This window comes from Rhamphochromis sp. 'chilingali' (assembly GCF_963969265.1).
Source record: "Rhamphochromis sp. 'chilingali' genome assembly, chromosome: 18".
NCBI lineage: Eukaryota > Metazoa > Chordata > Actinopteri > Cichliformes > Cichlidae > Rhamphochromis > Rhamphochromis sp. 'chilingali'.
Window position 1 is genome coordinate 14,539,938 of NC_137945.1, and position 16,795 is coordinate 14,556,732.

General features: G+C 42.0%; 1 protein-coding gene across 3 annotated transcripts in view; it reads left to right on the forward strand.

Moving 5' to 3' along the window:
- Positions 1-16,795, forward strand: part of ptprn2 (protein tyrosine phosphatase receptor type N2) — a 163,424-nt gene that overhangs the window by 129,860 nt on the left and 16,769 nt on the right. For all 3 annotated transcript variants that reach the window (XM_080864736.1, XM_080864737.1, XM_080864738.1), the window contains 3 exons: positions 5,229-5,444; positions 8,287-8,499; positions 14,054-14,201. In XM_080864736.1, coding sequence (XP_080720862.1) covers positions 5,229-5,444; positions 8,287-8,499; positions 14,054-14,201 — 577 coding nt within the window. The remainder of the gene's footprint in view (positions 1-5,228; positions 5,445-8,286; positions 8,500-14,053; positions 14,202-16,795) is intronic.

The window sequence follows — 16,795 nt, forward strand, 5'->3', positions numbered from 1 at the left end:
GCAGATGCAAGTGTGCAGAGAGCACGACGTGAGAAGTGTCAAGCGTATTGTGGCCATGAGAAAAGGGGAAAGCCAAATGCACTCACAGTTTTAGTTTTGCAGCTAATCCTGCTTGGTACAATTACGCATTTAAGAGTTTTTGGGGGATGCTGTAAAATTGTCGAGTCAATCGGAGTGTGTTCTGCTTCAGGTTTCATCCCCGCGGGGCCCGTCTGGTTGGCCCTGCTTTTTTTGGGGGGTGGGGGGGGAGATGTGGTGGCGTCCGATGTGGCCACAGACCCAGGCTGGACAGCAAGCTCGTTTTTGTTCTCCCCTTCACATTGCCAACTCCAGCTGTCACACTGAGGGACAATAGAGGAGAGGAGGGGGTGCTCTCTGAATGGAAAAAATAAACTGGAGAGCGCCCCGTCACACAGCCCCCCTCCCCACGACTCGTCATCTGCATTTGACAGGACCCCCGTTCTCCTCTCTTCACCGCCCCTTTTCTTTTGCTTTCTCCTTTTCTCTGCTTGTGCTCTCCATAATCCCCCTTTCTCTCTCGCTCTCTCTCTCCCTGCTAAGTGCAGCTGTTACTCTCCATTGGATTTTTTTTTTCAGACTGATTGCTAATTAGGATAGCATTTTATTGAGTTTTATCCTTAAAACTTGTTAAACTTGCAATTTCCACCTCCTTTTCACTTCATTTTGGCAGCACTGGGAAGGAAGCGGAGAAAAGACTCAGCCAATTATAAGCAATTTTACTTTAGGTTGAGGTTTGGGTTTTTTTTTTTCCAGAATGCACCCAATCTATCTCCGATGCAGCATTCATATAGTTTACAACTACTGTACGGTGTGGTAGCCTCCAATAATAGCGCTCACTTCAGCTTTAAATGCAAAAGCCTACTTTGAAGAATAGACTACCCCATCTCCCTTATTCTGCTCACATAACTGAATCCCTGGGAGAGGGAGCAGAGGAAAAGCAGAGCCTGAGAAAACAGCAATTCACACACCAAACACAGAGACCCCTAGTAGCTCAACAAATGAGTGACTAGCCCTATGTCCATTCATATCGCCCCTCGGCCCGCAAGCCTATTAGCCAGGCATCGCTCCTTGAACATTCACTGTCGACAACATGTGGAGGCATCGCTATAGCAACCAGTGGATATGACATGTGCAATGGACGGGGACTCCTGAGCGGCTGAATATAAGGAGGGGCTCAGCCTTAACTAAATGATCGCAAAAAAAAAAAAAAAAAAACCAACCCCACCACCTCCCCATCTCTTTTCATTGGCACAGAGGCGCTGAAAGGACTCACTAGTGGGGCTTCTGCACATTCTTCCGAGGCTCGGAAAATCAGGCGGGCATATCCCACATTCTTCTCCCTTTTCTTATTCTCTTCGACTCTCCCTTTTTTGCCCCCTTCTCTTTTTTTTCTTCATCTACGTCTTTTGTTGGCGCTGGGGAGGGGGCACGCATGGGACCATCGCAGGGGAACTTTTGGAGAAGCGGACTGAGTGGGCGGCCGGGACGCGCAAACGCTTCTTGGAGCTGCGGCGAGCGTCAGTGGTTATCCGTGCTCTCTGGAATACAAGACGCAGCATCAGCTTCCGTTTACTGCGAAATGTGCGCTCTGCCCGGCGACATGGATTTGGGTAATTATCTCCTGGCTTGAAAACGCGTGTGTCTGTTTTGTGCTGTAATCAGTGTGCAAGTTTTAACGGTTAAAGAGAGAGAGAAGGATTGGCTTTGGGAAAAAAAATAACAAAAGAAAAAAAAAACTTGCGAACAATCACGGTGAAAGCCCGTGAGCGAAAATGGTTTTTCATCGAGATGCAGAATAATTTAGGAGCTCTGGTTTCAGTCTGAGCACATTTAATTTCGCTCCTTCTGCGCGATAGTTTGCTGAAGACCGAATCACGAAAAGCTGATGGCATAAATGTGATCGAGAATCGAAAGCATTTGGCTTCCAGTGTATGAAAAATAAATCTAATCTTACAGAAAGAAAAAAAAAGATTTAAAAAAATCCTAGGAAGCGGTGTGTTGAGTCTGCTGCTTTGATGGGAGCACATCTGGCTGCAGCGGACAAAGTTTCGAAGCAGGCTCATCTTCTTTGGTGCCGACAGCTCCAACTCTTAAATGTTGAGAATTAGAACTGGTAATTCCCCTCTTTGACTGCTCAAATATTCATTTTTAATCATGTGTTTTGTGACATAAATATCTATTTAATTCCTAGATTTATTTTCATCGTTTAAGTCTAGTTTAGGACTGGCTGACTTAAAAAAAATCACATATATTGTATATATAAATGAATGAATAAAAGTAAGTCTAAAAATTATTTTCAATGTTGCCAAATTTAAACAACATTAGACACTTTTATTTTGGGAGATTTTTTTTCTTTTATTAATCACAGGTTCTCTCATGAATACAGCTTACATGGAGCTGATTTCATACCATTCAAATCTGCAATAGTAGCTGCAACTTCAAAAAGAAAAGACTTTGATTTAAGGTCTGGCGTTGTGGTGTTTGGAAGGATTTTCCTCTCGTACTTCTTAAAGGTATTGTGGTGTGAGTGAATGGATGGCCATTTGCCCCGACAGCACCACTCTGCCTGACCTTCCCTCTTATTATGTGAATAATCCAGAGCACCGAAATCCATCTGCCCCTTGTCTCCTCTCAGATTGGCTAATTCACCACACCAGACAGGGGCGATGTGAGCAGAGAGGAGAGCAGAGGGAGAGAGCCTGTTAGAGGCAGAGTTATAACCAGAGATAGGAATGGTGTTAAAATCATTTGTGTGTGTGTGTGTGTTCAAGAGATTTAACAAATACATTTCCAAAAAGATATAAAAAAAACTAAGCTGATGATTTATTCTGTGATGCTTCAACCAGGTGATATTTTTTATTAAATGCACATAAAACAAAAGGGGGTAAAATTCTAAATGTGATAGCTTGTGATTTTTTTTAAAAGAATAATTTCGGTTAAAAATATTCATTTAGTTATGAGGGAAATCTTGATGCAATTTTTAGTTGAACCAGACTCCAATCATGGGGTGAAAAATTAATACAAAATGTAATTTATAAAAAGCTGAAAAAAAGCTGAGGAACAAAACTCAAAAGGTAATTCTTCGCGGCACATCTCCTCCCCTTTTTTCCTCCTTTCCCCCCCCTTTTCTGTCTCTCTTCTAGTTTCCTTCCAGTTCGATTGCCATCTTCAAACACTCTTTTAAGATCACACTGCATTTCAAGTCTGTTCGCTCCCAAACATTTTTATTCATTTCAAGCTGACCAGGTAAATCGTTTTCGAGAATAAGCCACGTATTACGAAGGGCCACGTCCGTGATGAACTTTATAATAAATGTTAATTTATTTTTTTTCGAAATAAAAGATAGAGTTGTATTATTGTGCTACTGCTGGAAATCGGTTGAGGCAGATCTGAATCAGTAGGCACTTTGATTTCAGAGGCTTGAATCAGTGTAGCATCCTATGGTGCCAGATATGCTGGATGCAAAGTGGAAGGAGGCTTTTTAAGCTTCGATATTTTTATTTTTTGTGTGCGTGTTTATGTTAGAATGCATCTAGCAAATGAAAATAGTTTTCATTTCTAAAACATTGCTGCTGTCCGTGTATTCATTTCAATCACTAAAAACGAGAGACAATTCACTGGATGGAGGCCATTTCTCCCCTCTCTAACCGTATATGAGCCTCTTCAAACCTTTCGGTTGTTGTCCAACCTCTTAATGCTTGATTGAAACTACATGCTCGAGTCACCGCAATTGCAATCAACAGCAACTGTCGTCAGGCCCAACACAGTAATCGAAAAGACCCGGGCATCGGCACAACAGCTAAAACACTGGCAATTACGAGCCACAAGGTCAAACCGCATTGTTACTGGTGTGAGGTGAAGTGTCTTGTTTTGAAAATGGTATAACAAGATGTAGTCATCCTTCAGCCGGCCCATTAGACCCCTCAGGCTAAATGTCAGAGCACGACTGGCTGCTTTTTTTATTTCTTTTTTTTTTGGGGGGGGGGGGGGGGGGGTGGATTTGATTCATTCCACCCATCAATCTTTCAATATTGCATGCAGACAATTAGGAGCCTGCTGATGTATTCGTGCACTGTTATTGATATTGCCCTTTTGCAGATGCATAGCTATTGGCATGTGTGCAGCTGGTAAAATTTGATCAAAATCTGCAGAGATCTGGCTTTTACAGAAACGCCATGTTTTTACGTCAATCTCAGAGGACAGTGAGGATGATTTATGTGAGGCAAATTGTGCTGGGCCAAATTGCACCCCTCTGTTTTGCAGAGCTCAAAGCAAAGACAAATTGACAGGATGCCTATGCAATCAGCACAGGCAGTCTTATTAGCAGCTACATTTTAGGTATCTTTAATTATCCGTCTGCATTATTGCTCCTAATTATCACTGTTATGCTCTCAAAATATGTATCAGCGAGGCCTACAGGGGATTTATTGTTATAGTAAATGGCCACAAGTGGACCAATTATCAACACATAGGGCCTATTCTTTAACCTACACTGATAAAAATCTCTTAGATGATGTTACACCACATTAAACCTGGTCTGCTGTAGAAACTACTGTCTAAATTAACATGCAGCGTTGGTGTGAATCTTTGAAAAGCTTTTTTTTTTTCTTGTTTTTTACTGAACTGGTGATAGTAGTGTATGTGTGAGGGTCCAGTCTGCGCCGCCTGTGTCTCCCCAGTCCTGGTAGCCATTAGCTGTGCAGCTTGGGCCAGGGCCTAATCCAGCCAAACTCAGGACCAGAGGAGCTAATTAAGCAACAGCTTTTAGTATCCAGGCCTCCTGAAGCTGCACAGTGCCAGCCCGTGCCATGCCAGCACTAAATGGGGTTGTAAATATCTATAGTGGGGCACAGTGAGGAGACAGGACTGGACAGGGGCTTGTAATAGGGGTTGACTGAGTCTGAATGCATATTATCAAGCCAGAGTTAGAGCTCTTTAATGAGAATGGCCAGTCAGACAGTGGCAGTGGGTGGAAGGAAAGAGTGGGAGAGGAAGTGGAGGTAAGGTGACAAGGCACTTGCATCACTTCTGCATCCACATTTTTTCCCCAATACAAGCCTTCAGGTGAAAATTGATGCACTGCAGACTTGATATGGAGGTTGCTATAAATCAAAAGCGACTGCATCAGTCTGGGAAAAAGACAGACTGGCATCATTTACCGCTCTTGACAGCGTTTTTCTCTCTCTGTTTGTGTGTGTGTCCTCCAGAGGGGCAGCCTGACCCAGATCCCCGTGGTGAAGGAGACCAGGGTGGAGTCGGGCCAGTTCCTGCTGCTCTCCGTCCTCTGCATGCTCTTCATCCTGGTGGCCGTGGCAGTGTCGGCCACTTTCTTCTGCGTGCGCCAGCGCTCGCACCTACACATGAAGGAGAAGCTAGCCAGTCTGGGGACTGACACCAGTACTGATGCCACTGCAACCTATCAGGTAAGACCAGCCTCCTTGCTATGAGCCAGTCAGAGGCCGGGATTCTTATCCTGTGCTTTGCTATTGGAGGGAAGCACCCTCTGTTCAAATACGGCCGATCATCCAATTGGTTTGTGAGAGTTTGTCTGCTCATGTTTGAGTGACTCTTGTTCCACCTGCTTTTCGGGACCATTTTTTGATGCAGCGATTTTGTTGTTTTGTTTTATTTTATGTGCTATTAAATGTTTTAGTAGTTTAACAGGAAAATATTGTCATGTGTATTTAAATCTTTCCTTTTTCTTTGCCAGTAGCATTTTTCCAATAGATATGCTTACCCTTTCATGTGAATTGTGTGTGTCTGCGTAGGAGAAAGGGAGCAGACCGCCACTGTGACCTATTCCCTCAGTTCCTCCAGGGCAACAGGCAGCCTGGGCTGTATTGATTTTCAGAGTTGGGGCTCAGCTGTGCCCAGCGTGGCACTCAGAACACATTTATCTGCATGTCACGTTAACATTTTCAATATTTTATCAGGTTTTCACGAGGCTGATTTCCAAAGGCTGAGGTGTTATGGTGATGACCATTAAAAAAGATATCAAATAAAAAAATATTCAAATTAAGAATAGATGCAAAAATATTCTTTCTGAAATTCCACTCTTTGATTATCATAAATTAATGAAAATCGGTGCAAATTTAAGGTGAAATCCGGTACCTGTTCGTCCTCTGCTAGCCACTCTGCTGTCTTGTGGGTGTGTACTCTATGCTTGACATACAGAGTTGTTTGGGGAGAGCTGTCTGCAGTGGGAGGGTGTTATTGTAAAATGGCAGCACGGACTGTAGATTTTGTTTCCCCTTGGCCCTGTTTTCATTCTGATTAGTTGTCTGAAAGAAGGGGGTAATGGGGAGAGTGTAATCTCACGACCTGTGCTTCTCCCTGGGCTCCGTGTGTCTCTCTCCTCTGGCACTAACTGCATCCCACTCCCTTCTTATGGGACCATTTCTCAGCGCTGGTACAGCACAGGGCTTTGCAGAGATGTTGAGAAGTAGGATGAATTATGAGGTGGACCTGGACTGTGCCCTGGGGCCAAGGCCCAGGGCACTGCTTCATGCCTCTAATCATTAAAGTCCGATGGCAGAAAAGCTGATCCAAGACCAGAGCTTAGAGAGGCCTGTGCTCCAGAGGGAAATATCGCTATGATTCATCATGAGATAGCATGTGCTTTCACGAGGCATTTTCACTGGCCCGCCTGCCCTGACTGTTATTAATTGAGTATGGAAATGAATTCTGTGGAGCTGACTGCTTTGCCTCCCAAATTTAAACACGGTGGGGCTTACAGATTATAAATTTAACGTGGAAATATCCAGTGAAGCCACACCTTATTGTGGGGAAGCAGATGTAATATGTAAGCTTGCATAAATTCAGCAGATTTTCTTTCTAATATATATATTTATATATTTTTTTTATTATGCTTCAGCGCTGTCAACATGCATGGCCAGAGGCGTTATCATTTCTCGTTGCCCATTTATTCATACATCTTTTTTTGGGTGAACACAATAGCTCAGGAACACTCTTGGCGAATTTCTTCAAATTTGATAAACTATCATCGGAGTGTTTTGAGTGAGATAGAGCGTCGTCACGGGGTGGAGTTTCATTACATGTGGCGCAAACGTGCGGTAGAGGGTGAAGTTGTGAGAGTTTGATGGTCGTATGTCAAAGATCAAGGTTACATCACAAGAGACTTTTAGGGACAGAATTTCACACAAATGTCTAACAAATACATAATGCAGCAACATTTTATAACCAGCCAGGTTTTCCAGCCATAACTCGGGAAAAGGAGGAAGAGACTGTGACTGTATTTCTGGAATTTACTGATACAGAATTGATCTTTGGCATCCACCTTTAAAAGTCTTCCATGGGTCTAAACAGGCATGAATATAAACTCCAATGTAACTTGTTGGCCGAGGTATACAACCCTGTGCTGGTCATTTTAGTAGTTAATGCTCAGTCTTGAACTGTTTAACCCCCTGAGGTCTAAGTAACCAATAGTGATGGTCCTAACCATCAGAATATGTCATTTTAGAAAACAAAATAAGGGAAATAACACGAATAATTGTTATTATTATAATAATTATTCTAACTGACATGCATTAAAACTCATTTAATTGAATTTTGTCACTATAACATCAGGGTACAGTTAGGCTAAGTGTTGGGGGCTAGGATGACAAATTAGATCTCAGAGGGTTAATCCTCTGTCTCTGCACTGAGGCATGATGGGAGAAAAACTGACTCATTAAGACTACAAAGATGTGTGGTCTTAATAGAAGTGGCTTCGTAAGCGACAGGAAATGTTTATTCATTTATTTTGCAATAGTGGAACTTCATTTTGTATCTCCTTTGCTTCTCTGCAAAAAAAAAAAAATCCTTTAAAAAAAGATTCTTCTTTTTTAAGTAGAGCACTTTTTGCTGTGCAGTTTGAGTTCACCGTGTGGATGTGGGGTGATTATGCTGTGAAAGATCCATTCTTTAGCGTTGAAGGGAGTTGTTTGTGTGGCAGCAAGGTGTGACATACTGAATTTATTCTGTAAGGGTTCCTCAACCATGTATTTTTGACATAATTAGTATAAGCTCCATAATCCACGAGGATAAGCCATTAATCTACAGTTAAGTGAGGACAGATCAACTCAGCCGAGATGCAGGATTTCACAAGGTGCATTTACAGAAACCAGCCCCTCACAGCAAGGATAAGCACATAAAGCTATTGTTACGTGCATGAAAAGAAGATAAATGCACAAGAGCTTGCAAAGAGGAAGAACTGCGCTCTTCATTATCCACTTCTTCACCATCGTCGTCTCCTGTAATCCCCAGGAGTTGTGTCGTCAGCGGATGGCGATACGAACATCGGAGCGCGTCGAGCGCGTCGAGCGGCCGGAGACGTTGCGCCACTCTCGGCTCAACAGCGTGTCATCTCAGTTCAGCGATGGCCCCGCAGCCAGCCCGTCGACCCGCAGCAGCACCTCCTCCTGGTGTGAAGAGCCAGTCCCATCCAACATGGACATCTCCACTGGTCACATGATACTGGTAAGAAGCTTTGCCTTGACTCCAGAAATAATTTAAGTAATGATTCATGAGGTGGAAAAAGGGGGTAAAGAAGGAGATGAGTTATTAAATGGAGGTTGGCTGGTAACATGGCTTGTTGTCCAGCCCTCAGAGAGCATTTGTGGTTCTTAGCGTCTGACTGTTTCAACTGAACAAGCACAAACATCCCTTCATGTCTCATAAATATGCACTTAACCTGCCAGGGTGGGTTTAGTCGAGTGTGTGAGACTCCTAAGCTATGTAAGTAGGGTCAGCTTTCAGTAGACAGTCACAAGTCTACATCAGACATTCCCAGCCTTTGGTATTGCACTTCACCAGAGGATGGTGAGTGTTGAGTTGCTACATTAATCATAAAAGTACAAATCAGGATATCCATAAAGCACGAAAAAGATGGCATCCACAAATACCTGCTCCAACAGTGCACGCGGGATGTCTTTAATGAGATCTGAGTGATCGTTTAGTAATGTCTGTCTAATGAAATAACTGTGATCAAATGCAGAACGCAGACTGTTGTGAAAACTAGCAAGAGAACTTGAGAGGTGAAAATTGTTAGCTGAGAGTGATGGTTTCAGGCTGCAGTTCTCAAGTTTTTCCTGGCATACCCCACTTCAGAAGGACGTTCACACGCACACACACAAACCCCACAGTTTTTAACAGTCATAAAAAATAAAAAGGATCCAAGCTGAAAGTGCAATAGCATCAGCAAACTCTATCCACCTGTTTCTGTCCCTCACCACAGTTTGAGAGCCAGTGGGTTAGGGTTAGTGGTACCTAATGAATGCTTGGGAAAATACTGTTACGGGTCATTAAATAGACAAATCGACAGCTAATAGTGGTGGGAAGAAGTCCGATGATATTTTCAAGTAAATAAATACGTTGACACTAAAGAAATTGTTTAAAATTCTTTGAAAGAACAACAAAAATGAGTGATCAGTGACTGAAATATCTACTTTTATATAATTAATAGGTTTAAAAATCTAATTTTAATGTTAAAAAATGAACACTGACTCAAGTACCTTATGATGTCATATGTATGTGATTCTGCGATACTCGATAAATGGCCATAAAGTCATTTACGATACATCGCGATATTCGCACAGAAGAGAGAATTTACTCACTGCATTGTGGGATTAATATACAAGTGTTGGCATTGTGTGTTGCTTCAATCGGTTAGCACCCTGATTTGCTTTCTCTGGCTGCCTGCTGCTTCTCAGCTATGCATTTATTGCTGCAAGCCAGTTAAGACCCTTGCACTCATTCGCTTTTTAGCTCCACCTTGAGGAGCCATGAGGTAATGTCTGTTATACGTCACGCCGCTTAGAGTGCCTGCATGGTTAAATGAAGATTGCCAGTGTAATGTATTTTGTACTACACCTAATTTGGAATATTCTGGCATACTGGAGCCAATCCAGTATAGAAAAATGTTTGCTGTCACTTCCTTTTATTTGTTTGATGAATTTGTATGCTAGTGTCTGATTTTAAGACGTCCTGTATGAATACCAACAGCTTTATTTCTCTCTGTTTATCTGTCTGGATGGTGTTTTTCATCCCTCTCTCACCTCATTCCCTTCAGAAACCTGTTATCTTTGTTTTTTGTTTTTTTCATTACTCTTCCTGCTGTTTTCTCCCTCCTGCTTTTATCTCGGCTCTGGCGTCTTTATATATTTTTTTCTCCTCCTCCTCCAACTTTTTCTTCCTACTTCTGTCTCATTTTCCCTCTTCATCATTCCGTCCTGGTTCTCTCTCCTCTCTGTCATTTTCATCTCTTACCGCCTCCGTTTTCTCTTACCGCCGCAGCAAAATAAGGTAGACAATGTTTCGCGTGATGAGAGCGGCACAAAAGTGAAATATCATTACCCATCTGATTGTCATTTGGATGTTTTAGAAATATTGTTCTTTTTTTTTTTTTTTCGTTTGATTGAAAAAGCTCTTGGTTGCCAATACTTCCACAAACACACAATGCATGGTTTGATTTTGCACAACTTTTGCTTCATTCATTTGAAACAAGCTTGATAAAAGAGATGGATAGATGCCTTGCAGTGTTTCCATTAATGGAGAGAGCATTCATCACACTGCATGTCTAGCTTTTATATTGGGAGGCTATAATGAATGAGAGTGAATCTGAGTAATGCCTTGTATTGCTGGTAATAGATGGGTTTTGTTGCACTCGTCAAGGCTTGTTTGTGAAGCCTCTTTTGAAAACATTGACAATAGAAAAGCATTTAGCCTTGCAAATAACAAAAGAGCCACTGTGAATCATTTCTAGGAGCTGTTATTATTAGCCCTAGTTTCTTCGCAGCAGCAACGCAAGCGCTTCGCTGTGGAAAGGTAAAACACTCTGGGGCCTTTACTTCTCTTTCATGGCCGTGATTGACATGGAGATGTCCTATAGGGGCCTCTTCTTTAAAATTCCTCCACCATCTCACATGAAACCATGTGTGAGATTGCCTTGTTATCACTGATCTCAGACCTATATTTTCCGATCTCTGCTCTCCTCTCATCTCGCCGCTCCCGCTCTTTGGAGCTCACACCGTGTGGAGAAGGATGATGAATACCCAGCTTTCCAAAGCACACATGCTGGGGGTTCTTTTTTTTTCCTTCTTGAGCCCCAAACACCTCACACACACACACACACACGCACACGCACACACACCACTTCTGCGAGAGTGCCGTCAGGATAAATGAACTACGATGTTGTGTCCCACTGTGTGGCCCACCTTAAGACTTGCATAACGACTTCCAACTTCAAAACCAAAATTGGATGCCTCTGTGTGCTGAGTCATCTGCTGTGCTTTCCAGAGCTTTGGCACACCTCTGGTGTCTTACACTTGTTTTTTTTCTTCTGTTTCAGCTACACTGTGATGCCATAACCTCTACATTTTATGTATGTAAAATAATTAAGAGATGTGTAAAAAGGAAGCATGTGCCACTCTGTGATTCTGCAGCTTTTCAGCACCACGGACAGGGGTTCACAGGCACCAAACTTGTTTTCCGGCCTTGCAAAGCAAAACACCCCTCAGCAGGTTCTCCTGCTGTGCAGGAACAGGGTCAAAATGTTGATGCCGTTGCTGTTGTTGTAGTTTTCCCTTGGCTTAATCACCTCTCTCTTAAAAAAAAACTGAAAAAAGAAAAAAGAGGGGAAAGAAATCAATAATTAAGTAGCTGGAGGCCCTTTTTCATTATTGTGTTGAGTTGTTATTGTTCTTTTTTTTTAAATGATAAATTATTTGCTCAACAGGATAATAGACTCAGGCAAAGGAAAAATAGCCACTGACTTGTACAACATGTTCTGCCCTCAGCGTTTTTGTGGGGTTTTTTTCTTTGCAATTTTATATTTAGTTGGGGGGGGGGGGGGGCAATTTGCTGCCTCATTTAAAGCAACACAATGAGTTCTTTTCATGTAGCTAATATTAGTCACACAAATCACAGTACACGTTAATGCTCTTTTTCACGTCTCGCAGCTGTTCGACATATAATAAAGGTCCCTGCACAAACTGTTCCCACCATTGTTTGTTTTAATTTGACAGCAGAGCCTGACAGTAATGTGTTACCTGTTGTGTCTGGCTCCCCTGGTCGTCCCTTCATCCTGATTTCACCCAGCACCCTCTGCTGCTGAGGAGACTGCTTAGGAAGGATTAGACATTGTTTCCCTGACACCCAGGCCTCCCATCCCAGCCCTCTGATTGGCAGACATAATCCCCCCATTCACTAAACCTTCGTTACCCTGTCTCTGGAATACGCCGTGGTCCACTGCCTCCTCCTAGAAGCAGGAGGCCTCGATAAGGGCCTGCTGGCTGTATTGCATTAAGTTGCGAAAATATGAATTTGGAATGCAATCGATTCAGGGCATCGTTTGAATAGAATGGGATGCAATTCAGAGTGGATATATCAAGTACATGGAGATGTAATATTGGTAGGGGAGGTGGAATGCTGTCAGGCTGGCAAGCAGAGAGTACTTGTACAGGGTGACAAGAGCATAGTGGTGACAGGCTCTGTCAAGTGGCCATAATGGCATGCTGTCATTTTCCTGGGAAGACAGCGCTGTATATGTGTATATGTGTGTGTGTGTGTTCTAGGCGATGCACATCTCAGCACATGCAAATATACATGTGTTAGAACTGACTTTTTTTAATAATTGAATTTTTTTGCATGCATAAAACAGCAGATTCAGACTGGGAAGTAGAAGAGTAGAAATTTACTGCAGTATTTTAGGACGATCACTTCTTGTCATTAATGGGTTCAGATAGGGCATACTGTGCCACCGTTTTCTCTCATTATGCAGCTGCATTAACCACAAAAGCTGCTTTTTTTTTATTGTTCTCAGCCTGGTCGTGTGTAACACCTTTTGCTTCTGTGGCCAACAATAAACTCTGATTTCCATTGTGTGCAGGATTTGTAATTTTCTTTTAAGCGCTAATATCCTTCTCAGGCATGCAGAGGACTTCTGAATTCATCACCAGAATAATTGGCTATTGTGTTTTTGGACAAGCTTATTTGTGATTATCATCTATGAATATATATATATTAATGTATACTATGCTGCAAAGACTTGGATTCTCGATGACAGGCAGAAGTGAATAAGTCGGATTTGTGACAATGGAGCGTCGCCTCTCTGCTCGGCCTACCTATACTGCTTTTAATACGGGATGAAAACCCGGCACATCTGGGTATCACTTTCATTGTATTAGCCAGCTGATCCCTGACATCAGTTTATGAGTCTGTAATCTTCTGTCTCACACAATAGCGGACTAAACCATTTAACCCCGCCGAGAGGGGAGCCATGATACAGGAGAGAAAGTGCAACACTGTGCTATGCTAAAAAAGACTCTTCTTGCCAGCTACAGCCTCTAAGCTCCCTAAGACTTGCCCTGGTTTGGGTGAATACATACACACACACACGCACATACAGAGGCCTATATCCCTCCCCCTTCTCTTTTTCCATCTTTGTCTCTCTAGCGAATTCAATTTTGTCTTCTCCAAGCGACAGCTTAAATGCAGACAATCTTATCAGCGGCTGTGCAAGCAGTGAGGGACGTGATTGAAACACCCCTGAAGTATTTCCAATGCAGACAAACCTTTCAGGGAGTCTTAATTGTGTGTGTTTTTTGTTTCTTCTCGGTCAAACACACAAACACACAAAGATGCCAGCATTAGCACACCTTCCCCACCTAGATCTTCAGCAGCCTCCTCTTCATTTAGCTGCCGTGCTGTACAGCAGCTTAGAATAATAATGCGACATGACAGCTGATCAATGCTTGAAGGAGGATGCTGTTGTTTAAGGTTTAGTGTTTTTGCTCTAGTTTATTTATGGGTTAGAAAATACAATGAAGCATTAACATCGAGCATTAACCAGAAACCTCCAGTGAGGTAAAGGTGAAGTGGGGTTTTTTTTTTTGTTATTTTTACTTAATTAAACCAAATTCAGTGCAAAAACAAATCAGATTTCTTTGTTGCAGCCATATCTCGAGCTGAACTCTTGCACGGTTCTGGCTTGTCGTTTGAAGTGGTGGCTGAGGTGGTGTCTGTTTTCCTCTAGTCATACATGGAGGACCACTTGAAGAACAAGAACCGTCTGGAGCGTGAGTGGGAGGCGCTGTGCTCCTACCAGGCAGAGCCCAGCGCCTGCAGCGTGGGCCAAGGCGAGCAGAACTCCAAGAGGAACCGCTCTGACGCCGTGGTCGCATGTGAGTCCATTCAGGTTGTTTGGTTTGTTTGTTTTTTGTCTGCTTTAGTGTTTTTTTCTGCAGGAATGTTAGTACGATCCTCAAGTCTGGAACAGTCCAGGCAGGGTCATGTAGCTTCATAAATGTTGTTGATGTATTTGTGAACAGATGCTCCAAAGAGGAACATAAAACCATTTGGGTAAACATGCCAAAACAACACTGTGGAAAATATGCTTCAAACATGAACAAATAATTAGTAATTAGTAATCTAGCCAAAGAGCGATATTTAAACTGTTTTTTCCAGAAACCCCATAAGTGTCTGTCAGTGTAGTGAGAGGAGACTCCCTGCTGCATCTCTCGAATCCTCTCGATTAAAGCCAAAGAGGATTTTCAATGGGGACAAATGCATACCTGTTTGAGAGTCACCGAATATCAAAGTTAAAAGTTGTACTGGGACTGGGCATCTCCAAAAAATTTGGATGAAGTGATGTTTTTATGATTTTAAAGCAGTTTGAATGTGACTATAACTGCTTTCTTGGCTAATTCTTGCAAGTGTATCCAAAGGACGCATCAAAACCATCCAAAGGTTGAAATGAACATTGATCCCTTGTAATTAAAGTATTATTACTAGCTAGCGTTACCATGAAGGACAAAAACATTATTTCATGAGAATGTTTTGCTTTATTTCAGCCCACCACTACATTTTAGCATTAGTTCACACATTTTAAAGAAGAGAGAGACGCAATAACACGACAAAAGGTTTGTTAGGCAGAGCTGAGAATTTCTCATTAGTGGAGAAATTCCACTCACTGAACTGTGATTTTCAGTTAGTTCAGAATGAACTGGGACCCAAAAACGTAACACTGGAGGGTGAATAAGTCTTTCTTTAAAGCCGAGCTGCTCTGCTTACTTTTTAAACTCTAGATTTTTTGGATGATTCACAGTTCAAAATGAATATTAAGTATTATCTTATGCGGTGCTTTGATGCAGCATCTCAGTCTGCAACAAGTCATTTTAGCTCCTTTCGCTTTAAGCCAGCTTTCTTCTGATTGGCTGCACCTCACAAATAACCTCTGTTCACAGCTGTGTGTGCCTTAGATGACCATATTAGGGATATCCTCTCTCTTTGAAAACATAGGCTCCAAGACTAGAAAAAAAATGCTCAGAGCAGTCTGAAGTCTGGGCTTCTGGATTAGAGGGGTCACATGCACGTAAAGCGATGTCATTTTTTTGAAACTTTGGCCCTTTATAGTATTTGTAACAGTTGTACAAAAGCCTATAATTTTATTGAAGTAAATGTAAATCATGCTTTAAAATGTGACCACCAAAATAAATGAACACAAGCAGACCTGCACCAAAATTTGCTGTAATTCACCCAAATGAAGCTCCTGAGATAAAGGTGAATGGAGCCAAACAGCAAAATTAACTGTTTACGCCTCCTTCTAGACAAACTGAAATTACATTATACTTATGTCTGTTTGTTTATCTTACGTGGGAGCTGAGTTGGCCCATAAGTTGTGAGCAGTGTGCTGATGTATGGCAATTATGGCAGTTAAGGATTTACAGCTCGATGTCCGTCCTTGACAGCACAGTTTTGAAATTCAATTCAATTTTACTTATATAGTGCCAGCTCACAACAACATTCACCTCATGGCACTTTATATTTTAAGTTAAAGACCCTACAATAATACAGAGCAAACCGGAGCAAGCACTTGGCGACGGTGGTAAGGAAAAACTCGCTTTTAATAGGAAGAAACCTTTGGAAGAACCAGGCTCGGCCATTTGGTGGTAGGGTAGGAGTGAGGGGAGTGAGACTGGGAAAAAACAGACACACTGTGAAAGAGAGCCAGAGAAACGACAACTACTACGAACACTGGGAATCTCAGTCAAAACAGGAGGTTAACATGTGAATAAGTAGCATCAGTGACGCCTCCTTATTTGAAGAGTGAAATCAGAGCAGTGAAAGTTGTGTCACAGCTCGCTTTGCTGGGATTTCCCAGTTAGTTAAAGTTAATCTATTATGAGTCATATATATTCTAATAATCACCAGAACATAAAACCTGCATGTACACACCCACCATTCAAATGTGATGCTAAACACTGAAAAATCTTCCTGACTTTGACCCAAAATAAGGTTCTGGGTGTGAGAAAGCTTTATTTCTGACACCGTCTTACTTGTTGCACAACTGTCCCATAAATTTCCATTCAGGATTCTCCAAGTGCCTTTTTTAAATATATATATATATATATATATATATATATATATATATATATATATATATATATATATATATATATATATATATATATATATATATATATATATATCTGGGAATCTCTCACAAACACCCTCCAGGTGACTTTCTGCCAATTTCAGTGCAGTGGGATAAATAGGAAGGAAACCCACTCTGTAGAGGGCTCAGGGCATAGCAACAGTAGCTATGTACCACACGGTGTCATGCGCCAATCAGGATTTAGCTACATTTGAACTGCAATCTGATGACAGGCGGTGTGTTGCTTGGTTACTGTCAAATTTGACCTCACCTGGGCAGGTCTCACGAGCCTAAAGTGTTAAACTCTTTTTAAATAACACATAAAGATGTTTTATTTTCCTT